Source organism: Oncorhynchus masou, unplaced genomic scaffold (assembly GCF_036934945.1).
Source record: "Oncorhynchus masou masou isolate Uvic2021 unplaced genomic scaffold, UVic_Omas_1.1 unplaced_scaffold_1313, whole genome shotgun sequence".
Classification (NCBI taxonomy): domain Eukaryota; kingdom Metazoa; phylum Chordata; class Actinopteri; order Salmoniformes; family Salmonidae; genus Oncorhynchus; species Oncorhynchus masou.
Window position 1 is genome coordinate 12,855 of NW_027002992.1, and position 24,878 is coordinate 37,732.

A 24,878-nucleotide genomic window follows, 5' to 3' on the forward strand; every position below is an offset into this window, starting at 1 on the left:
CAGCCGGCGGTGCTGGACAATCTTCTGACCTCTATGAAGTTTGTCCTCCACGGGATGGGCATTCTCCGGATCAACCTGACCAACAGCAAGAACAAGGTTAGAGAGGGAGATGGAGTGTCCTGTCTGTCTGTCTATTGCTCTGTCTGTCTGTCTATTGCTCTGTCTGTCTGTCTATTGCTCTGTCTGTCTGTCTATTGCTCTGTCTGTCTGTCTATTGCTCTGTCTGTCTGTCTTGTCTATTGCTCTGTCTGTCTGTCTTGTCTATTGCTCTGTCTGTCTGACTTGTCTATTGCTCTGTCTGTCTGTCTTGTCTATTGCTCTGTCTGTCTGACTTGTCTATTGCTCTGTCTGTCTGACTTGTCTATTGCTCTGTCTGTCTGACTTGTCTATTGCTCTGTCTGTCTGACTTGTCTATTGCTCTGTCTGTCTGACTTGTCTATTGCTCTGTCTGTCTGACTTGTCTATTGCTCTGTCTGTCTGACTTGTCTATTGCTCTGTCTGTCTGACTTGTCTATTGCTCTGTCTGTCTGACTTGTCTATTGCTCTGTCTGTCTGACTTGTCTATTGCTCTGTCTGTCTGACTTGTCTATTGCTCTGTCTGTCCGACTTGTCTATTGCTCTGTCTGTCCGACTTGTCTATTGCTCTGTCTGTCTGACTTGTCTATTGCTCTGACTTGTCTATTGCTCTGACTTGTCTATTGCTCTGTCTGTCTGACTTGTCTATTGCTCTGACTTGTCTATTGCTCTGACTTGTCTATTGCTCTGACTTGTCTATTGCTCTGACTTGTCTATTGCTCTGACTTGTCTATTGCTCTGTCTGTCTGACTTGTCTATTGCTCTGACTTGTCTATTGCTCTGACTTGTCTATTGCTCTGACTTGTCTATTGCTCTGACTTGTCTATTGCTCTGACTTGTCTATTGCTCTGACTTGTCTATTGCTCTGACTTGTCTATTGCTCTGACTTGTCTATTGCTCTGTCTTGTCTGTCTTGTCTATTGCTCTATTGTCTGTCTGTCGCTCTCGCTCGCTCGCTCTCTTAGTCTCCACCTCCATAGAAACACTACTTCACTTGATGGCTTTAGTGTGTGTGATTTGTCAATACAGACACTAGAGGGCAGCATGCCTACAGCAGACAGTAGTGTCTGTCACACACACACACACACACACACACACACACACACGCACACACACAGAAGGCTGGCGGGTCCCAGTGGTCTGATTGGCTGCTGCTGCTCTCCATGTTTACTCAGCCCTGACCCATTAGTCTGCTGGCAGCTCAGGACATTCCCTACACACACACACACACACACACACATACACACACACACAGATACGGACACAGATACACATGCACAAACACACTCTCTCTAGTTTTATTTTGTGTTAGAATGTCATAGTTCAAATGGGCATCAATAATAGCCAGTTAAGTGAATGAGTTGTAGTGTAATTGCTTTGTAATGCCATGGTACAGAGGTGTGATCGGGAGACGGTGCGTGAGAGACTGGGTGGGAGGTGTTATTGTCAGGTTCCATTCAATTTGAATACCTTTATTGCCCAAAGGTAACAGAGCGTAAAGCATCACCACCCACACTGAGTCTGACGGCGCATAACTAGAGCTGTGAAACTGTGATGAATTTCCTCTACTGATAACCTTGTCATTCGTGCTGTGTGAGGGAGTTTGGGGTCGGCAGAGTGTGTAGCTTCATGTCCAGTCTGTGTCATGGAAACTGTATGGACACGACACCCTCTGTGTTCTCACCCCCCAGGTGCACGCCCACTCTGTGTTGTCCTGTGGGAGGTGTTTTGATGAGGATCAGGTGCTGTTTCCATTCATTGGCCACGCCCTTTCCTGTCTGTGGGCTGACCAGGGGGTTCGAGAGGCCGCAGCCAGGGGTTACGAGTTTGAACTCAACGACTCTGCCCTGTAGTGAGTAAACTAATAACACTGACCTGCTACAACACACTGCAGGGTGGGTACTGACCTGCTACAACACTGCAGGGTGAGTACTGACCTGCTACAACACACTGCAGGGTGAGTACTGACCTGTTACAACACACTGCAGGGTGAGTACTGACCTGTTACAACACACTGCAGGGTGAGTACTGACCTGTTACAACACACTGCAGGGTGAGTACTGACCTGTTACAACACACTGCAGGGTGAGTACTGACCTGTTACAACACACTGCAGGGTGAGTACTGACCTGTTACAGCACACTGCAGGGTGAGTACTGACCTGGTACAACACACTGCAGGGTGAGTACTGACCTGTTACAACACACTGCAGGGTGAGTACTGACCTGTTACAGCACTGCAGGGTGAGTACTGACCTGTTACAGCACTGCAGGGTGAGTACTGACCTGTTACAACACTGCAGGGTGGGTACTGACCTGTTACAGCACTGCAGGGTGAGTACTGACCTGTTACAGCACTGCAGGGTGAGTACTGACCTGTTACAGCACTGCAGGGTGGGTACTGACCTGTTACAACACTGCAGGGTGAGTACTGACCTGTTACAGCACTGCAGGGTGAGTACTGACCTGTTACAACACACTGCAGGGTGAGTACTGACCTGTTACAACACACTGCAGGGTGAGTACTGACCTGTTACAACACACTGCAGGGTGAGTACTGACCTGTTACAACACACTGCAGGGTGAGTACTGACCTGTTACAACACACTGCAGGGTGAGTACTGACCTGTTACAACACACTGCAGGGTGAGTACTGACCTGTTACAGCACACTGCAGGGTGAGTACTGACCTGGTACAACACACTGCAGGGTGAGTACTGACCTGTTACAACACTGCAGGGTGAGTACTGACCTGTTACAACACACTGCAGGGTGAGTACTGACCTGTTACAACACACTGCAGGGTGAGTACTGACCTGGTACAACACACTGCAGGGTGAGTACTGACCTGTTACAACACTGCAGGGTGAGTACTGACCTGTTACAACACACTGCAGGGTGAGTACTGACCTGTTACAACACACTGCAGGGTGAGTACTGACCTGTTACAACACTGCAGGGTGAGTACTGACCTGTTACAACACACTGCAGGGTGAGTACTGACCTGTTACAACACACTGCAGGGTGAGTACTGACCTGTTACAACACACTGCAGGGTGAGTACTGACCTGTTACAACACACTGCAGGGTGAGTACTGACCTGTTACAACACACTGCAGGGTGAGTACGGATCTGTTACAACACACTGCAGGGTGAGTACTGACCTGTTACAACACACTGCAGGGTGAGTACGGACCTGTTACAACACACTGCAGGGTGAGTACGGACCTGTTACAACACACTGCAGGGTGAGTACGGACCTGTTACAACACACTGCAGGGTGAGTACTGACCTGTTACAACACACTGCAGGGTGAGTACTGACCTGTTACAACACACTGCAGGGTGAGTACTGACCTGTTACAACACACTGCAGGGTGAGTACTGACCTGTTACAACACACTGCAGGGTGAGTACTGACCTGTTACAACACACGTCTTACCTGAACACACCTGCACTGTACAACTGTACAACTAACTCACCTATATTTTCACTCTTCCTCTATTTCTGTGTCTCTCTGTCTGTGTGTCTCTCTGTCTGTCTGTGTGTCTCTCTGTCTGTCTGTGTGTCTCTCTCTTTCACACACTGTGGTTGAGTCAGCATATGTTATAGAGAGATCCAGGGGTCTAATTATCTGAGTGTGGAGGCCTGCTGTCCTGTGATTAGCCTTATGGTGTGTCACTGACAATCCACACACACACACTGTCACAAATAATCAACTATGATCACCCTGAGAGCCAGACAAAGGAGAAAATACCTACTACGAGAAGAGAAGCGGTGGTCATTATGGACAAATCTATGTGACGGAGGTGAGTCTGAAGTAGAGCGGGAGAAAGAGGGAAAATGAGCAGAGAGAAGGCTGAACCAACCAGCCCAGCAGGAGGCTGTCATCTCTCCTCCTCTCCCCCAGCATGAGGCCTCTGCTCTGGCTTTATCTACAGCGACAGGTCCCCTGGAGACCCACTGAGCACCAGCCGGACACCACAGCCTGCGAAATACACCTCGGACAAAGTCACGCAGACACACACACACACACACACACACACAGAGAGAAGCACACACACACACACACACAGAGAGAAGCACACACACACACACACAGAGAGAAGCACACACACACACACACACACAGAGAGAAGCACACACACACACACAGAGAAGCACACACACACACACACACAGAGAGAAGCACACACACACACACACACACAGAGAAGCACACACACACACACACAGAGAGAAGCACACACACACACACACAGAGAAGCACACACACACACACACACACAGAGAAAACACACACACACACACACACACACAGAGAAACACACACACACACACACAGAGAAACACACACACACACACACACACACAGAGAAGCACACACACACACACACACACACAGACACAGAGAAGCACACACACACACACACACACACACACACACACACACACACAGAGAAACAGAAACACACACACACACACAGAGACACACACACACACAGAGACACACACACACACACACACAGAGAAACACACAGAGAAACACAGAGAAACACACACACACACAGAAACAGAAACACACACACAGAAACACACACACAGAAACACACACAAACACACACAGAAACACACACAGAAACACACACAAACACACAGAATGGAAGCTTTCCCGCATCAAAGTGATGGTGACATTCTCGCCCAGTCATCCCCTATCAGCGACTTGGGCTGTAACACACCCTGCAAACAACACACACACACACACACACACACACACACACACACACACACACACACACACACACACACACACACACACACACACACCAGTATAATCCATTTGTTAGATGAACCATAGCCTCAGAGCACCAGTATTATGTAAAGCTGTAACTCTAAAACCCATTAATCCACTAGTCTGAATATTCAGAATGGAGATTAGTATCGTAGCATCTCCTGGGGGTGAGTTTCTCACTGCATTCCACACCTGACAGCAGCTTCATTTGTAAATCAGGAGGTGAGGGAACAAAAAGGTATCGTGAGCGGAGGGTGAGCTGGGGAGTTCTCAGGTACCAGGACGCATGACGAGAAAACAACACCTTTTATAATAAATCCTTCCATGCATATCATCACATTTGCGTCGTGGCGTAGAGCAGTAGAGTAGAGGCACTTACACAGGTTGCACACACTGGGAACATGTTTAGTAGTCGAGGGTCCGGGGAAAGTCTTTTATCAACACATTGCATGCAGTTATATGTAATTTTACATGACTGTAGACTTTGGTAGAATCTTTTCATTATCATTTTTTTAACACCAGGCAAATAATTGAAATGGCAGGCGACTTTGACACTGACAAACTGAGAATCAAAAATCAATACATATTGACCTTGTCTTGAACCCATCAATAGTCCAGACCTAGATGTGTGGAGACACAATGTGAGGAGGAAATTATAGTCCTAAAAATGCTTTCCAGTTTCACTGACTCACCTAATGATGCTCAGATCACTCACCTAATGATGCTCAGATCACTCACCTAATGGTGCTCAGATCACTCACCTAATGGTGCTCAGATCACTCACCTAATGATCAGCAGATCACTCACCTAATGATGCTCAGATCACTCACCTAATGGTGCTCAGATCACTCACCTAATGGTGCTCAGATCACTCACCTAATGGTGCTCAGATCACTCACCTAATGATCAGCAGATCACTCACTGGTGATGGCTGATGCGCTAGTGCCAAAAGTCTCTGTCTCGTCTCTGTCTCGTCTCTGTCTCGTCTCTGTCTCGTCTCTGTCTCGTCTCTGTCTCGTCTCTGTCTCGTCTCTGTCTCGTCTCTGTCTCGTCTCTCTCTCGTCTCTGTCTCGTCTCTCTCTCGTCTCTGTCTCATCTGTCTCTCTGTCTCTCTCTTGTAAAACAGTATTTGGAAGTTGATCAAATGTTTTGGTGGCCTACAGCACAGAGTCTTCTATTTTCAGGAGACATTTGCCTCCTACCTGTTTTCCTGCAGTTGTATCTGAAATAATATCTGCATGATGTTTTTTCACTGACAGATGTGTGGCTCATTCCAGACTGTAGGCTGTTCCTTGTTATTGGGCCACAATCCACAGCTAAGCAAGTAAAAAACAAACCAAGATGCTATTGATCCTCTGTGGCTAAATGATGGGCCTTCTCATGGTGTCGTAGGACACACTGAATGGTTTCATTTATTTCTGAACAGACAGCAGTAATTCTATAGCTTTGGCAAACGCATTTACAGTTCTCAAGGGAGCTGCAGCCCCTCCAGAACCTTGTGATTCCATAAGGAAATAAGTGGTGAAGTTCAACGCAGGAGAGACGAGTTGCAGGCTCCTGTCTATCAGAGCAGAGAGAGAACATCCTCGCTTCTCACACAGCCACGCCTTGGTCTCAAACATGGGTTACAATGTTGCACATAAACCCGGCCCAGCCAGAATCTACTCTTAGAAATATTAGGCCCGGGCTGAAAATCTACTTTTTCACATTACGTTTTTTTTTTTTTGTGGGGGCAGGAGAATTAATCGAAGAGGCAACTCGAATGAACTTTGATTGCTTTTTATTATAATTTTGAAACAATTATTTTTCATGCCTCGAGAGGTACTGGAATAAAACAGTCCAAAACGGAGAGGTACCGGAATAAAACAGTCCAAAACGAAGAGGTACCGGAATAAAACAGTCCAAAACGGAGAGGTACCGGAATAAAACAGTCCAAAGAGGAGAGGTACCGGAATAAAACAGTCCAAAGAGGAGAGGTACCGGAATAAAACAGTCCAAAGCGGAGAGGTACTGGAATAAAACAGTCCAAAGAGGAGAGGTACCGGAATAAAACAGTCCAAAGAGGAGAGGTACCGGAATAAAACAGTCCAAAGAGGAGAGGTACCGGAATAAAACAGTCCAAAGAGGAGAGGTACCGGAATAAAACAGTCCAAAGCGGAGAGGTACCGGAATAAAACAGAAGAGGAGAGGTACCGGAATAAAACAGTCCAAAGAGGAGAGGTACCGGAATAAAACAGTCCAAAGAGGAGAGGTACCGGAATAAAACAGAAGAGGAGAGGTACCGGAATAAAACAGTCCAAAGAGGAGAGGTACCGGAATAAAACAGTCCAAAGAGGAGAGGTACCGGAATAAAACAGAAGAGGAGAGGTACCGGAATAAAACAGTCCAAAGAGGAGAGGTACCGGAATAAAACAGTCCAAAGAGGAGAGGTACCGGAATAAAACAGTCCAAAGAGGAGAGGTACCGGAATAAAACAGAAGAGGAGAGGTACCGGAATAAAACAGAAGAGGAGAGGTACCGGAATAAAACAGTCCAAAGAGGAGTGGTACCGGAATAAAACAGTCCAAAGAGGAGAGGTACCGGAATAAAACAGTCCAAAGAGGAGTGGTACCGGAATAAAACAGTCCAAAGAGGAGAGGTACCGGAATAAAACAGAAGAGGAGAGGTACCGGAATAAAACAGAAGAGGAGAGGTACCGGAATAAAACAGTCCAAAGAGGAGAGGTACCGGAATAAAACAGTCCAAAGCGGAGAGGTACCGGAATAAAACAGTCCAAAGAGGAGAGGTACCGGAATAAAACAGTCCAAAGAGGAGAGGTACCGGAATAAAACAGTCCAAAGCGGAGAGGTACCGGAATAAAACAGTCCAAAGTGGAGAGGTACCGGAATAAAACAGTCCAAAGAGGAGAGGTACCGGAATAAAACAGTCCAAAGAGGAGAGGTACCGGAATAAAACAGTCCAAAGCGGAGAGGTACCGGAATAAAACAGTCCAAAGCGGAGAGGTACCGGAATAAAACAGTCCAAAGTGGAGAGGTACCGGAATAAAACAGTCCAAAGAGGAGAGGTACCGGAATAAAACAGTCCAAAGAGGAGAGGTACCGGAATAAAACAGTCCAAAGAGGAGAGTTTCTGGATCCTGTTCTGGCAGGATCCGGCTTAAATTAAGCACAGCCTGACCGGCATACTGTCTGTCTCTCTGTCTGTCTCTCTCTCCATCTCTCTTCCTGTTCTGGCAGGATCCGGCTTAAATTAAGCACAGCCTGACCGGCATACTGTCTGTCTCTCTGTCTGTCTCTTTCTCCATCTCTCTTCCTGTTCCGGCAGGATCCGACTTAAATTAAGCACAGCCTGACCGGCATACTGTCTGTCTCTCTGTCTGTCTCTCTCTCCATCTCTCTTTCTCTAGCTTTTGAAATTGTTACCTTTTCAGATATACAATGTTTAGATCAAATAATCTAATCTTTGTCTTTCTCATCCTCCTCCTGTAGTTTCTTTGAGAACATGGGTCGTATCATCTCTCCGGACTACGTTCCCACGGAGACGGATGTCCTGAGGGTCAGACTGAGGACCACCGGGGTCATAGAGACGCAGTTCAAAGTCAAACACCTGCTCTTCAGGTAAATAATACTGTTGTGTGTCTTCTCTTGTTGTTGTAGACAATACAACTTTCCCAAAATACGAAGGCCTACTATCAGGGCTCTGCATTTTAAAGAAATTAATTGGTAGCACTGGTGCTCCCAATTTAAACATGTTAGGAGCACCAGATTAAATTTAGGAGCACCAGATTAAATTTAGGAGCACCAGAAAATGTTTTCCCAATTGATTGAGCGTATATTGGGCCTGTATGAGTTCCAGCTTCTTCTGAAGCACATGTTGTTGCCCTGGAAACTACCACGTAACACTTCAAAGACATGCGTTTATTATGAACGCTCCAATGTTGATATGAACACCTGTCATTGACATTACAGAGTCATTAGTGTAATATGTAGTTTTTTTTTTACATGGTGTAAAAGCACCATTGCCCTATTGAGATATGTGACATTGAAAATTGTACACTGTCTCTTTAAAAACGTTGTGCGTTGACTACATGCAAGACATCTGTCATTCATTAATTAATTAATTGCTATGGTTACCTCCTGAAGAAGCTATGCCTTTTCCTTTCATTCCAACTGTTTGGATATCAGTGGAGGCTGGTGGGAGGAGCTATAGGAGGATGGGTTCGTTGTAATGGCTGAAATGGAATGACTGGAACAGAGTCAAACATGTGGTTTCCAGATGCTCGATGTGTTTGATACCGTTCCATCCATTCCATTCCAGCCATTACAACGAGCCCATTCTCCTGTAGCTCCTCCCACCAGCCTCCACTGTTCGATAATACTGGTCAAGTTACCAGGTTGTCAGCTAGCTTAGCCAATGAGGTAACACGACTGAACAAAGTGTGAACAAGTGGTTAACGATGCACAAGTAGTTTTAGAACAGCCCACGACGCAATGCTCCCAAAATAAAACTCGTGGTCACACGGCAAAATATTTTAGTCGCATTGGTCTTTAAAGCTCCGCTGGCGATAGTTTTCAGGTTAACTTTAAGTACGAGGTTTTAACTTAAAAGTGATCAAAAAATACCTGTGACAGGTGCTGGTATCTTTTCATCTTTGGGACCATGTCATGTTATCTCACACAGCCTCATTTTGTCACAGAGACTTTATCTCTAACAGCCAATTTGGCTAGTGCCAATCAGACAAACTGATATCTGATTGGTCTGTGATTGAGTCAGCAGGAAGTCAATATGTCAATAGCCTAACAGGCCTTATCAACACACAGTGGAGGAGAGTCTGATAACCAGGCGCACACACAACCATGGTAGGGATGTGACAAATGGAGGAGAACGTTAACCTGCCACTTACTTTTATCGGCTTCCATTAAAACACTAAGAACAATTTATAAAGTTCTTTGTGAATTCACAATGCAGCTGCACTGCTGCCAGCAACAGGTTGGGTCTCATGGAGCGTCCCCTTCAGATGGTGGAGCACCGGTACCACCACTACTGTTGGGTCTCCCCTTCAGATGGTGGAGCACCGGTACCACCACTACTGTTGGGTCTCCTCTTCAGATGGTGGAGCACCGCTACCACCACTACTGTTGGGTCTCATGGAGCGTCCCTTTCAGATGGTGGAGAACCGGTACCACCACTACTGTTGGGTCTCCCCTTCAGATGGTGGAGCACCGGTACCACCACTACTGTTGGGTCTCCCCTTCAGATGGTGGAGCACCGGTACCACCACTACTGTTGGGTCTCCCTTCAGATGGTTGAGCACCGCTACCACCACTACTGTTGGGTCTCCCCTTCAGATGGTGGAGCACCGGTACCACCACTACTGTTGGGTCTCCCCTTCAGATGGTGGAGCACCGCTACCACCACTACTGTTGGGTCTCCCTTCAGATGGTGGAGCACCGGTACCACCACTACTGTTGGGTCTCCCCTTCAGATGGTGAAGAACCGGTACCACCACTACTGTTGGGTCTCCCCTTCAGATGGTGGAGCACCGCTACCACCACTACTGTTGGGTCTCCCCTTCAGATGGTGAAGCACCGGTACCACCACTACTGTTGGGTCTCCCCTTCAGATGGTGGAGCACCGGTACCACCACTACTGTTGGGTCTCCCCTTCAGATGGTGGAGCACCGGTACCACCACTACTGTTGGGTCTCCCCTTCAGATGGTGGAGCACCGGTACCACCACTACTGTTGGGTCTCCTCTTCAGATGGTGGAGCACCGCTACCACCACTACTGTTGGGTCTCATGGAGCGTCCCTTTCAGATGGTGGAGAACCGGTACCACCACTACTGTTGGGTCTCCCCTTCAGATGGTGGAGCACCGGTACCACCACTACTGTTGGGTCTCCCCTTCAGATGGTGGAGCACCGGTACCACCACTACTGTTGGGTCTCCCCTTCAGATGGTTGAGCACCGCTACCACCACTACTGTTGGGTCTCCCCTTCAGATGGTGGAGCACCGGTACCACCACTACTGTTGGGTCTCCCCTTCAGATGGTGGAGCACCGCTACCACCACTACTGTTGGGTCTCCCCTTCAGATGGTGGAGCACCGGTACCACCACTACTGTTGGGTCTCCCCTTCAGATGGTGAAGAACCGGTACCACCACTACTGTTGGGTCTCCCCTTCAGATGGTGGAGCACCGCTACCACCACTACTGTTGGGTCTCCCCTTCAGATGGTGAAGCACCGGTACCACCACTACTGTTGGGTCTCCCCTTCAGATGGTGGAGCACCGGTACCACCACTACTGTTGGGTCTCCCCTTCAGATGGTGGAGCACCGGTACCACCACTACTGTTGGGTCTCCCCTTCAGATGGTGGAGCACCGGTACCACCACTACTGTTGGGTCTCCCCTTCAGATGGTGGAGCACCGGTACCACCACTACTGTTGGGTCTCACGGAGCGTCCCCTTCAGATGGTGGAGAACCGCTACCACCACTACTGTTGGGTCTCCCCTTCAGATGGTGAAGCACCGGTACCACCACTACTGTTGGGTCTCCCCTTCAGATGGTGAAGCACCGGTACCACCACTACTGTTGGGTCTCCCCTTCAGATGGTGAAGCACCGGTACCACCACTACTGTTGGGTCTCCCCTTCAGATGGTGGAGCACCGGTACCACCACTACTGTTGGGTCTCCCCTTCAGATGGTGGAGCACCGGTACCACCACTACTGTTGGGTCTCACGGAGCGTCCCCTTCAGATGGTGGAGCACCGCTACCACCACTACTGTTGGGTCTCCCCTTCAGATGGTGAAGCACCGGTACCACCACTACTGTTGGGTCTCCCCTTCAGATGGTGAAGCACCGGTACCACCACTACTGTTGGGTCTCCCCTTCAGATGGTGGAGCACCGGTACCACCACTACTGTTGGGTCTCCCCTTCAGATGGTGGAGCACCGGTACCACCACTACTGTTGGGTCTCCCCTTCAGATGGTGGAGCACCGGTACCACCACTACTGTTGGGTCTCACGGAGCGTCCCCTTCAGATGGTGGAGCACCGGTGCCACCACTACTGTTGGGTCTCCCCTTCAGATGGTGAAGCACCGGTACCACCACTACTGTTGGGTCTCCCCTTCAGATGGTGGAGCACCGCTACCACCACTACTGTTGGGTCTCCCCTTCAGATGGTGAAGAACCGGTACCACCACTACTGTTGGGTCTCCCCTTCAGATGGTGAAGCACCGGTACCACCACTACTGTTGGGTCTCCCCTTCAGATGGTGGAGCACCGCTACCACCACTACTGTTGGGTCTCCCCTTCAGATGGTGAAGAACCGGTACCACCACTACTGTTGGGTCTCCCCTTCAGATGGTGAAGCACCGGTACCACCACTACTGTTGGGTCTCCCCTTCAGATGGTGAAGCACCGGTACCACCACTACTGTTGGGTCTCCCCTTCAGATGGTGAAGCACCGCTACCACCACTACTGTACCTCAACTCCATTTTGCTAAATGTGCATTTCCTCCCTCACTTCTCAACGTTCAGCGGTACAGGAAAGCTGTCGCTGGCCATTCTCTGCCATTTCCAATTGGTAACTGAAATGACAAAGAGGTGGAGAGTCGACTCCAAAAATAATTGATTACTCGACTCCTAGCGCGTCGACTCCTAGCACGTCGACTCCTAGCACGTCGACTCCTAGCACGTCGACTCCTAGCACGTCGACTCCTAGAACGTCGACTCCTAGCACGTCGACTCCTAGTTCCTCTCTCTCTCTAAACAACTGTTCCAATGGAGCTCCTCTCTCTCTTTAAACAACTGTTCCAATGGAGCTCCTCTCTCTCTCTCGCTAAACAACTGTTCCAATGGAGCTCCTCTCTCTCTCTAAACAACTGTTCCAGTGGAGGTCCTCTCTCTCTTTAAACAACTGTTCTAATGGAGCTCCTCGCTCTCTCTAAACAACTGTTCCAATGGAGCTCCTCTCTCTAAACAACTGTTCCAATGGAGCTCCTCTCTCTCTCTCTAAACAACTGTTCCAATGGAGCTCCTCGCTCTCTCTCTAAACAACTGTTCCAATGGAGCTCCTCTCTCTCTCTCTCTCTAAACAACTGTTCCAATGGAGCTCCTCTCTCTCTCTAAACAATGGTTCCAATGGAGCTCCTCTCTCTCTCTAAACAACTGTTCCAGTGGAGGTCCTCTCTCTCTCTAAACAACTGTTCCAATGGAGCTCCTCTCTCTCTCTCTCTAAACAACTGTTCCAATGAAGCTCCTCTCTCTCTCTCTCTCTCTAAACAACTGTTCCAATGGAGCTCCTCTCTCTAAACAACTGTTCCAATGGAGCTCCTCTCTCTCGCTAAACAACTGTTCCAATGGAGCTCCTCTCTCTCTCTCTAAACAACTGTTCCAATGGAGCTCCTCTCTCTAAACAACTGTTCCAAACACAATCTGTATCCCAAGTGGGACTCTATTCTCTAAATAATACACTACTTTAGACCAGAGTAGTGTACCCTATAGGGAATAGGGTGTCATTCGGGATGTAACCCACACTCCAGTCTCCTACACCCGCTCTGTAAAATTCACTTCCTATGAATTATAATAACTAACAATATTACCTCTGCATTTCATATGAATTATGAAAACGTAACAATATTACCTCCTGTATTTAAAATGATAAACCATATTACCTGGGCTGTGGCGAGAGGCTTTTCATAAGGTGCCTTTGTTTTGCATCTAAACATTGTCACACTGCATTGTGGGAACTGCATGTCAATATGACACAGACCCTTTTACCTCTGTGTGTGTGTGTGTGTGTGTGTGTGTGTGTGTGTGTGCTTCACAAATTGGCAGAATATCTGTGTGATGGCCTCTGTCTAGGAGCAATACAATAGTTGATTTGGGTTACCAGAATCAACACCACACACACGCACATACAATCAGCATGTAGGGTCATGGACACATGAAATTGAAAGCTGTCAATCAAACTGCACTATGGATGCTTTTATTGACAAAAATTACCCATCACATAAAACACACACACACTCTCACACCCACACACACACGCACCCCACTCTAGTCATAAATCTCTGTGGATTGGGGTGCGGGGACCGAGTCCCCCGTTTTCAATTTCCTCAAAGACAATTACCCTCAGCACAACACGGACGGACAGACAGGGAAAAGGTCAAATCTCTCCAAAGAAAATGATTTTTTTTGTCCATTTCACCTTTGTCTAAACAAGATAGATACTGAAGTGGAGGTATCTGTTATACACACTTACTGGAGAGGAGAGGAGGAGCGGAGAGGAGGGGAGGGGAGATGGAGGAGAGGGGAGATGGAGGAGAGGAGAGGAGGGGAGAGGAGGAGAGGGGAGGAGAGGAGAGGGAGGGGAGATGGTGGGAGGAGAGGAGAGGAGAGGGGAGATGGTGGGGAGGAGAGGAGGGAGATGGTGGGGAGGAGAGGAGAGAGATGGTGGGGAGGAGAGGAGAGAGATGGTGGGGGGGGAGAGGGGGAGAGGAGGTGGGGAGAGGAGAGGAGAGGAGGTGGGGAGAGGAGGGGAGAGGAGGTGGGGAGAGGAGGGGAGAAGAGAGGAGGGGAGAGGAGAGGAGAGAGATGGTGGAGAAGAGAGGAGAGGAGAGAGGAGGAGAGGAGCGGAGAGGAGGGGAGGGGAGAGGAGAGATGGTGGGGAGGAGAGGAGAGGGAGAAAGGCAGTTCTCTGGAATATCTTGTGACATTTATGAGATGAGACTTTTCATGTGTGTATTTCACACCCAATTTCACTTCCATTTATGTTTTCAAACAAACTAAATTATGAATCACGCCAAATGTAAATGATTTGAATGATTGAAACGTAAACATTGGGCCGGGGATGTTGCACCACGTCTCTGGGCAGAGGCTCCTCCTGATCTTTATATAGTGTGTGTTGTGCTTTGACATGTTCGCCAGTCTGTAGACGTCTCCATACATACGGTAGTCTACGTTTCAGCCCCGTAGGTGTGTGTGCGTCATCTAGATGTCAAATAAGTCATTTGAATGATTGCTGGCTGACAGGAAGTGGTTTCTGTTTGGTCTCTCTCTTGGTCTCTCTCTTGATCTTTCTCGTTTTCCTCCTTTCTGGTCTCTCCTCCTCCTCCTCACACTTTGCTTTTGTTATTTTTCTGTCACGTTGACTACTGCTAAATCCCACAGCCACTGCGGGGGCACTGCGGGGGCACTGCGGGGGCACTGTGGAGGCAGGTTAAATGGTAGAGCACTAAAAGGACCAGTGGATGAATGGGTGTGTAAGGCCTTCGTTGTCACCCATTTGTCTGCCTTTCTTTCAAAAAGACACAGGCTTCCACAGGCTTTCTATAACCCATAGTTGTTGACAGTGTGTTTGCGTTGTGGGCGGAGCTGTAATATCTGATCAGGTAAAAGGAGGAGAGGGAGGCTGCACTATAATATCTGTCCTTCTCTGTTCTCTCTTTCATTCTCTCTAAAGTATGAGGTGAGGGACCCAGAGAAAGATGGGGATGGAGAGATGTGTTCCTGAACCTCTCACACACACACACACACACACACACACACACACACACACTCTTCCTCAGTCAAGGTCAACGTAGGTCGCAGTTCGTTAGCTAACCCCTAATTAACTATGTAATGAAAGAATGAATGGAACACTTGTTTAATCCTCCAATCACATCGTCTCCTCCGTCTACCAGCCCTCGCCGCCCAGATGTCACGGGACAGTTTAGTGCATACACACACTCAGCCTGCTTACCATTGACCTGTGACCCCCTCATTCCGCCTCTAGAGAGATGAGACACCATTCCAAGTGGCACACTATTCAGTTCCCATAGGGCTTTGGTGAAAAGTAGTGTACTAAATAGGGAATATGGTGCTATGGGGACGCGGCCTCTCTCCATTTCACCTCGTCTTCATCAGAGCATCAGATAATTAACCGACACTGATAAATGACCAAGGAATTTACAAGTTAAGTGGGGCTGGGGGAGGGGAAGAGAAGAGGGTGGGGCTGGGGGAGGGGACAGAGAAAAGAGGGGGAGGATGGTGGGGGGAAAGAGAAAAGAGGGGGAAGAGAAACGAGGGTGGGGGTGAGGGGAAAGAGAAAAGAGGGGGAAGAGAAACGAGGGTGGGGGGTGAGGGGAAAGAGAAAAGAGGGTGGGGCTGGGGGAAAGAGAAAAGAGGGGGAAGAGAAACGAGGGTGGGGCTGGGGGAAAGAGAAAAGAGGGTGGGGCTGGGGGAAGAGAAACGAGGGTGGGGCTGGGGGAAAGAGAAAAGAGGGTGGGGCTGGGGGAAAGAGAAAAGAGGGTGGGGCTGGGGGAAAGAGAAAAGAGGGTGGGGCTGGGGGAAAGAGAAAAGAGGGTGGGGCTGGGGGAAAGAGAAAAGAGGGTGGGGCTGGGGGAAAGAGAAAAGAGGGTGGGGCTGGGGGAAAGAGAAAGAGGGTGGGGCTGGGGGAAAGAGAAAAGAGGGTGGGGCTGGGGGAAAGAGAAAAGAGGGTGGGGCTGGGGGAGGGGAAAGAGAAAAGAGGGTGGGGCTGGGGGAGGGGAAAGAGAAAAGAGGGTGGGGCTGGGGGAAAGAAAAGAGGGTGGGGCTGGGGGAAAGAAAAGAGGGTGGGGCTGGGGGAAAGAGAAAAGAGGGTGGGGCTGGGGGAGGGGAAAGAGAAAAGAGGGTATCGGCTAGCATCATTAGTTAATTTTGTGATTTTGAGATGTGGTTGAAATTCGTTTTTTTAAATTGGCATTCCATACACGGGGCCCTATTGGCATTCCATACACGGGGCCCTATTGGCATTCCATACACGGGGCCCGATTGGCATTCCATACACGGGGCCCTATTGGCATTCCATACACGGGGCCCGATTGGCATTCCATACACGGGGCCCGATTGGCATTCCATACACGGGGCCCGATTGGCATTCCATACACGGGGCCCGATTGGCATTCCATACACGGGGCCCGATTGGCATTCCATACACGGGGCCCGATTGGCATTCCATACACGGGGCCCGATTGGCATTCCATACACGGGGCCCGATTGGCATTCCATACACGGGGCCCGATTGGCATTCCATACACGGGGCCCTATTGGCATTCCATACACGGGGCCCGATTGGCATTCCATACACGGGGCCCGATTGGCATTCCATACACGGGGCCCGATTGGCATTCCATACACGGGGCCCGATTGGCATTCCATACACGGGGCCCGATTGGCATTCCATACACGGGGCCCTATTGGCATTCCATACACGGGGCCCTATTGCCTCTGGTCAAACGTAGTGCACTATATAGGAATTAGGGGTGTCATTTGGGATGCAGAATGCATCTCACTGTCTCTGTCTATTGCCTTGGACTTCTTTACTTCAGATAAAACCCTCAAAACACATCAAGAGAAATAAACTAGTAAGTCCAATTAGCTACAGACCAATGTCCAGATGACCTGCTGCTCAAATGTTCTAGATGTGGCTGGATGATGTGATATACTACGCACACACACCGAACACTGTGACAACACTAGCTGAACAGATGGAGCAAGCTGCTCGACAAGGTTGTGTACGAATAATACCCCAAATAAATAGTATGCGAAAAACAAAACGTTTCAGTATGCGGCGTTTTGTAAATTGTACTCTGAATGCATCATCTAATGTGCCGTTGCGTTAACCCCTGCCATTTGTTCATTTTGGTACAGCGTGTCAATTTATCTGATTATCCGCTGATTTCACACCATATTAGCCAGCACCAGACCTCCAAGTTGTTTGGGTTTTAGTGTAGAATCTTCAGAGAGCAGAGACAAACTCACCAATACTCAACATGGACTGTAGCATATCAAGTTAATTGCGAATTAATAATTGTTATGGTTTATTGCGAGTGAAAGGGGATTGTTTTTTAAATGTATTCATTGCCGTTGAGTGTGACTGTGTTCAACCGTTGCCCCCGGACCTTTTAGGAGGGGAGGAGAAAAGAGACTGGCATCACTAAATCCCAAATGAGATCCCTTTTTGTTTTAATGACGTTGGCTTACGCTAAAATACTACAGAGGTTTCCATCATCTCTGGCTTATTCTAAGCCCTCTGGCCGTGTCCCAAATGACACTCTATTCCCCATGTAGTGCACTACTTCAACCAGAGCCCCGTGAGCCCTGATCAAAAAGACTGCTCTGAATCGGGAATAGTGTGCTAAATGGGACGCAAGCTCTGTGTGGACCTCGAGGGGCTTCACGGAGGACCCAGGTGTTCCTGAAGGACCCAACAGACGGTTCCCTCAATCTGAGTAAATTAATTAACTTACTAATTGTCTTTAGCTAATTGATAAACACACACACACACACACACGATCTAAATAGTAACAGGTGTCCTATTTGAACCTATGCTGTGAACCTCCTGCTGACAGCTAACTGTCATTATCACATGGATCTAAAACACTCTAAACACATTGGCCAAACCACGACCACACTAATAACCTGTCTCGCTGGCTGCCCAAGTTCTCTACTCCACATAATCAATGAGTCTGATGTGTTCCATCTAATGTACAGATTTCTCACTCGCTCATTAAAAAAAAATATATATTTATACAAAAAATAATTCTCTCCCCCTTCCCCCGCTCCAGGATGTATGATGTGGGGGGTCAGAGGACAGAGAGGAGGAAGTGGATTGGTTGTTTCGAGGACGTCCGGGCCGTGGTATTTGTTGTTTCTCTCAGTGGATACGACATGACTCTAGTAGAGGACCCATGTATGGTGAGACACCCTCTCTATTGTTACCCCGACATCTTTACCTGTCGTTTCCCTGATGAACACGGTTGACATATTACTACACAGGGTCTGATGTGGCAGGCGCCTGGTTTACTAATGTTACACCTCATGAATTCCCCTCTTTCAGAACCGCCTACAGGAGAGTCTGAAGCTCTTCTCTTCCATCTGCAACAACATCTTCTTCAAGAGTACCTCAATGGTAAGAGAGTCTCTATACTGTAGTACCTCAATGGTAAGAGACCGTCTCTATACTGTAGTACCTCAATGATAAGGGGCTGTCTCTATACTGTAGGACCTCAGTGGTAACAGACAGTCTCTATAACGGGGGACCTCAGTGGTAACAGACAGTCTCTATAACGGGGGACCTCAGTGGTAACAGACAGTCTCTATAACGGAGGACCTCAGTGGTAAGGCCCTAGTCTAAAGCCCAATTCAAACGAAAAGCAATTTTTTTTTTTGCACTTGTAAACAACCTTGTACACGCTGGAATTAGAAAGCACAGGAGTCAATGAGAGGGAACAGATGGACCGTCAACATCGTCAAAAGTCTGAGAATGGTATTTGGTAAGAGATCATGTAACCAGCAGGCTGGGCGAGAAGAAAATATGCCCAACTCGCCTGGCATGCAAGTTCATTTATTTATCTTTTCAAATATTGTAGTGCACAGATTTTGCCATGATTTATTTTATTTTTATTATGGCTAGAAATGTCCCATCCCTACAGAAACTCTTCCATTGATAGTTACAGCTACTTGGCCAAGTCTAAACAGAGTTGGGTTGACATGGTTGTCCTCTAGTTGTCCTTTTGCTAATGGACAGGATGGAGACGACGCTACACACACACACACACGCTACACACACACGCTACACACACACACACACGCTACACACACACACACACACACACGCTACACACACGCTACACACACACACATGCTACACACACACACACACACACGCTACACACACACACGCTACACACACACACACACACGCTGCACACACACACACACACGCTACACACACACACGCTACACACACGCTACACACACACACACGCTACACACACACACACGCTACACACACACACACACACACACACGCTACACACACGCTACACACACACACGCTACACACACACACGCTACACACACACGCTACACACACACACACGCTACACACACACACACACACGCTACACACACACACTACACACTCACTGTTGCGCGTAGAGAGTCCATGGGGAGGACAGAGTGGGAACGGATGAGTGAAGCAAACATGGAAGTCTTTCTCCATCTCGTTCTCTCTCTTTCTCACTTGTCATTTATGTCACTCGTGGCTTCTGAGTGGACATGCCTCTGCAATGTCTTTGTCACCACACACCTACACACACACACACACACACACACACCTACACACACACACACACGACCGACCACAGCCTTTGTTCTAATAGGTCCCTTGTCACTCGTAATTAAACAGCGAACAGTAATTTAGGTGCATTCTGCTTGCTTCCAGCCCACACACACACACCAACACACACACACCAACACACACACACCAACACACACACCAACACACACACCAACACACACACACCAACACACACACCAACACACACACCAACACACACACACCAACACACCAACACACACACACACACACACGCACCCGCCCTCATCAAATGAAGGACAGTGTAACGAGCTTGTTTAATGGGACCTCCTTTAGTGTGGTTTTCATGCCCACTTGGTGTGGTGGCGTGTGCATGCGTACGTGTGTGAGACCGAGTAATTAATCTATCAGGGCGTGTCTGTGAGTCTGCGAACCTATAACCCTCCACCCACTGTTCCACTGTATTAATTACACACCACACACACACTCATTATTCTCTTCATTCAAATCAGTTCATCCATCATTATCTCACCAGTTGTTGTTCTTTTAACCAAATGAACCAAAGCCAGGTAGAATGAGAACTGCTCATAGACTTTTAATTGGTCCACTAGTGAACCACTACAGTGAACTAAGATGCGTCCCAAATGTCACCCGGTTCCCTTTATGTCCCTTCATATGGGCCCTGGTAAAAAAAAAAAAAATAGTGCACTATATAGGGAATAGCCACGTCATTTGGGATGCACGCCACTGAGTCAGAGTGTTGTGTATTGTGAAAGGGACAGTCAGTCAGGGACAGTGTGTTGACTCACACCATAATACTTGCGACAGCTAGCTCAGTCAATCCTCCTGTAGCCAAGGCTTCACTAGGTAATTGATCTGAATTCGCCAGTGATCGCTCTCCCGATCACATGTACAGATTTGACCATTCATCAACTGGCATTTACGGTTGATTGATGAGTAGCATAATTCTGCAGTTATATCCGTATCACCTGGAAGTGGTATTTACAGGAAATGGTTTGACACCAGTAATCACAGTATTATTCTTGATTGGACGTTGATTGGACGTTGATTGGACGTTGATTGGACGTCCTCCCTATTGTTCATATGTATGTTTGTTTACCACTCTATTTATTTGTGTATAATTGCCGACCAGTGATGTCGGATATTTTTTATTTATTAATGTATTTGTTTATTTATTGCAGATCTTATTTATGAACAAGATCGATCTTTTTCAAGAGAAGATTTTACATTCGGGGCGGCATCTGCGGCTGTATGTGCCGCAGTTCAAAGGTCAGTCACGCTGACCACACCCTAATATACACACGACACGTGCACCACACGCAATAGGTAAAACATATGTGACCAGACTGATAATGCTATTGCAATCCATTGGTGTTTGACATGAAATATGAAATATATTGTAAAGTGGCTGTTCCACTGATGTCAGAAGGTGAATTCACCAATTTGTAAGTCGCTCTGGATAAGAGCGTCTGCTAAATGACTTAAATGTAAATGTAAATGAAATGGCCTTCTTTGTCATTGATAAAATAACAATATACAGGCTTGAGATCGGAGGAAGCCATCATGAGAAGATGTTGTATTATCATGGAATGGAACTAACTCTGAAAACGGTATTGCCTGACACCCTCTTTCTCTCCCTCTCTCCTTCTCCCTCTCTCCTTCTCCCTCTCTCCTTCTCCCTCTCTCCTTCTCCCTCTCTCCTTCTCCCTCTCTCCTTCTCCCTCTCTCCTTCTCACTCTCTCCCTCTCCTTCTCTCTTCTCCTTCTCTCTTCTCCCTCTTCCTCTCCCCCTCTCCCTCTCTCCCTCTACCTCTCTCTCTCTTTCTCTCTCTCTTTCTTTCTCTCTTTCTTTCTCTCTCTTTCTTTCTCTCTCTTTCTCTCTCTTTCTTTCTCTCTCTTTCTTTCTCTCTTTCTCTTTCTTTCTTTCTCTCCTTTCTTTCTTTCTTTCTTCCCCCCCCAGGTGCAGACTGTGACGTGGACGCTGCGGCCCGATACATTGCCGGAATGTTTGTGTCTCTCAACGCCACGCCCAGCAAACTCATCTACCACCACTTCACCACGGCAACGGACACCTCCAATGTACAGATTGTCTTCCAGGTCGTCATGGACACCATCATCAAAGAGAACCTAGAGGCCGTCTCTCTGCTATGATTGGTTCTAAGAGTTCCTATGAGTTCTAACAGTGCCGATGGTGCTGGTTGGCTTCTGGACTCTGGGGTGAAGTTTCCCTCGGTACAGAGCTAGACTCAGCTTCCCCTCACCAAATCATAACCTTAAAGGGTCAATCAGCAGTTGCTACGTCCATTTTTGGACTTAGCACCTGGCCCATTGATTCTTGAAGAATGTAACTTATAAATCGCTCATGAGCTTAATTCAAAATATAAGCTTGTTTTACTCCGTTTGTAAACAACGTAAATGTGAACAAATAGCCTCAACATGGTTAAAACTAGAATGCTGATATGATGGATTGACAGTCTTTGCATCCATAGCTCTAGCTATGCATTTGAGAGAGGTTACGATTCTCCAGCCCCGTCCCTCAGCTGTTTACCAAAACGGGCGGGGAGTACGCTTTGTTATTGTTTCAACTGCTGATTTCCACTTTAACCGTTAGTGGGGATAAGGGAAAACCGACCCAAGATCAGTGACTAGGGGCTCCGTCACCCTACTCCGTTTTCTGGTTCCGGAAGAAAAGCGTGTTTAAGTCGACTTCATAATGAAAGACCCCTCGGTTCAGTTCCTCTGGAACTGTTTACATGACTTCCCGGAACGAGGAGGAGGTCCATTGGAGAACATTTCACTTCCCGGAACGAGGAGGAGGTCCATTGGAGAACATTTCACTTCCCGGAACGAGGAGGAGGTCCGTGGGAGAACATTTCACTTCCCGGAACGAGGAGGAGGTCTGTTGGAGAACATTTCACTTCCCGGAACGAGGAGGAGGTCCGTTGGAGAACATTTCACTTCCCGGAACGAGGAGGAGGTCCGTTGGAGAACATTTCACTTCCCGGGAACGAGGAGGAGGTCCGTTGGAGAACATTTCACTTCCCGGAACGAGGAGGAGGTCCGTTGGAGAACATTTCACTTCCCGGAACGAGGAGGAGGTCCGTTGGAGAACATTTCACTTCCCGGAACGAGGAGGAGGTCCATTGGAGAACATTTCACTTCCCGGAACGAGGAGGTGGTCCATTGGAGAACATTTCACTTCCCGGAACGAGGAGGTGGTCCATTGGAGAACATTTCACTTCCCTCTTCTTGTTTTTGTGAACAATCATGGACTATGGTACATATTTATTTGTGTTATTGTTGTTGTTATGCAACCCTAATCAGAATAGGAATAATACAACATCAACATTTTTAATTCTTAACATACTTGTTATATTTCTTATTCATACCAGAGCTCATTGGAGGGACCCTGTAGACGGTAATGATAGGCTTCCTCTCAGCTTTGGTTGCTCGGTTACAGTCATCCGGCTAAATGCTCACTCAGCTTAGTGCACGTCTTAGTGTGTGTGGGGGCAGGCAGGAGGATTTACCGTTTGTCCATTAGATGCACGGGCAGTGTGGTACTGGTGTGGAGGTGTGGAGTTATGGGTCACTCATCCATACAGACTGTGTGCGTGAGGTAAGGGGTTCACTCATCCATACTGTGTGTGTGTTAAGGGGTTCACTCATCCATACTGTGTGTGTGTTAAGGGGTTCACTCATCCATACTGTGTGTGTGTGTTAAGGGGTTCACTCATGCATACTGACTACGGGCATTTTCCTCCCATCCATCAATGCCTATCACTCCTTAATGGGACAGAGATCACAGAAAACAACTGGCTTTATTTAACTGCAGTAAATCTCATCACTCTTGTGTCCTGCTCTCCTTTCCTCCCTCTCTTGCTCTCTCTCTCTCCCGCTCTCAAACACCTCTTCCTTTCTCTCTCCTCTTTTTTCTTAATTTACATGTTTTATTCTGTCATTCATTTGGGGATTGTTGTCTAAGTTGCTCAACAGACAAGTATCTGTTGGAAGACTATTGCTATCAAACTATTGTCTAAGCATTTGAGAAATAAAATCTTACCATTATGTATTTATAAGAATCATTCCTAATTGTGCCCGTTTATGGGGGTCTTGGGGGGTAAACAAGTACCTTTTTTATGTAGGCCTTGTAGTATTTAAATTCTGTTTTATATGCTTCTGTCATCTAATAACATTTTAATCTTGAGTTTTTGGGTTGAGATTTGGACACAGAATTGGATTATAATTCAGTCGATCTTGTGAAATAACTTGACCTTGGTGTCTTCAGATTAATTGGCTTTCCCAATGAAATAATTATTTGAATGTTTCGGAGTCGTTTGTTTACTTGCCGTGTCAACGTTTTTAGGAAGTAAACAAAGCAGATTTAAGTAATAATGCCTGAGGGCGGTGTGGTATATATGCAATATACCACGGCTAAGGGCTGTTCTTAAGCACGACACACTGCGGAGTGCCTTGATACAGCCCTTAGCCGTGGTATATTGGCCATATACCACACCGCCCTCAGGCCTTATTGCTGTTATAAACTTTGTTACCAACGTAATTAGAACAGTACTTTTTGTCATACTCATGGTATATGGTCTGATATACCATGGCTTTCAGCCAATCAGCATTCAGGGCTCAAACTACCCAGTTTAGAATAGGCTATGTAGTGCAACTGACTGCAGAAAAATGTGCTTCAGTGAAAAACATTGTCGGGATGAAAATACTTCAATATAAGTGATTTCTGTTGCTGAGGCTTCGAAATAGGCAAGGTCCTACTGCACAAAAGAACATCTTCATTTTTTTCCACAATGAATATGTAGCCTAGGCTACTATCAGTCAAGCATAAATGCAAATGTACACCAA

At 47.5% G+C, this 24,878-nt stretch overlaps 1 protein-coding gene across 1 annotated transcript; it reads left to right on the forward strand.

Moving 5' to 3' along the window:
* On the forward strand, window positions 1–24,094 carry LOC135530279 (guanine nucleotide-binding protein G(o) subunit alpha-like). The gene is made up of 7 exons (XM_064958628.1): window positions 1–96; window positions 1,767–1,927; window positions 8,354–8,482; window positions 18,458–18,587; window positions 18,730–18,801; window positions 21,195–21,282; window positions 21,973–24,094. Exons 1-7 carry the CDS (start codon window positions 34–36, stop codon window positions 22,161–22,163), a joined length of 834 nt encoding a protein of 277 aa, XP_064814700.1. The 5' UTR covers window positions 1–33; the 3' UTR covers window positions 22,164–24,094.
* The last annotated feature ends 784 nt before the right edge of the window (window positions 24,095–24,878 follow it).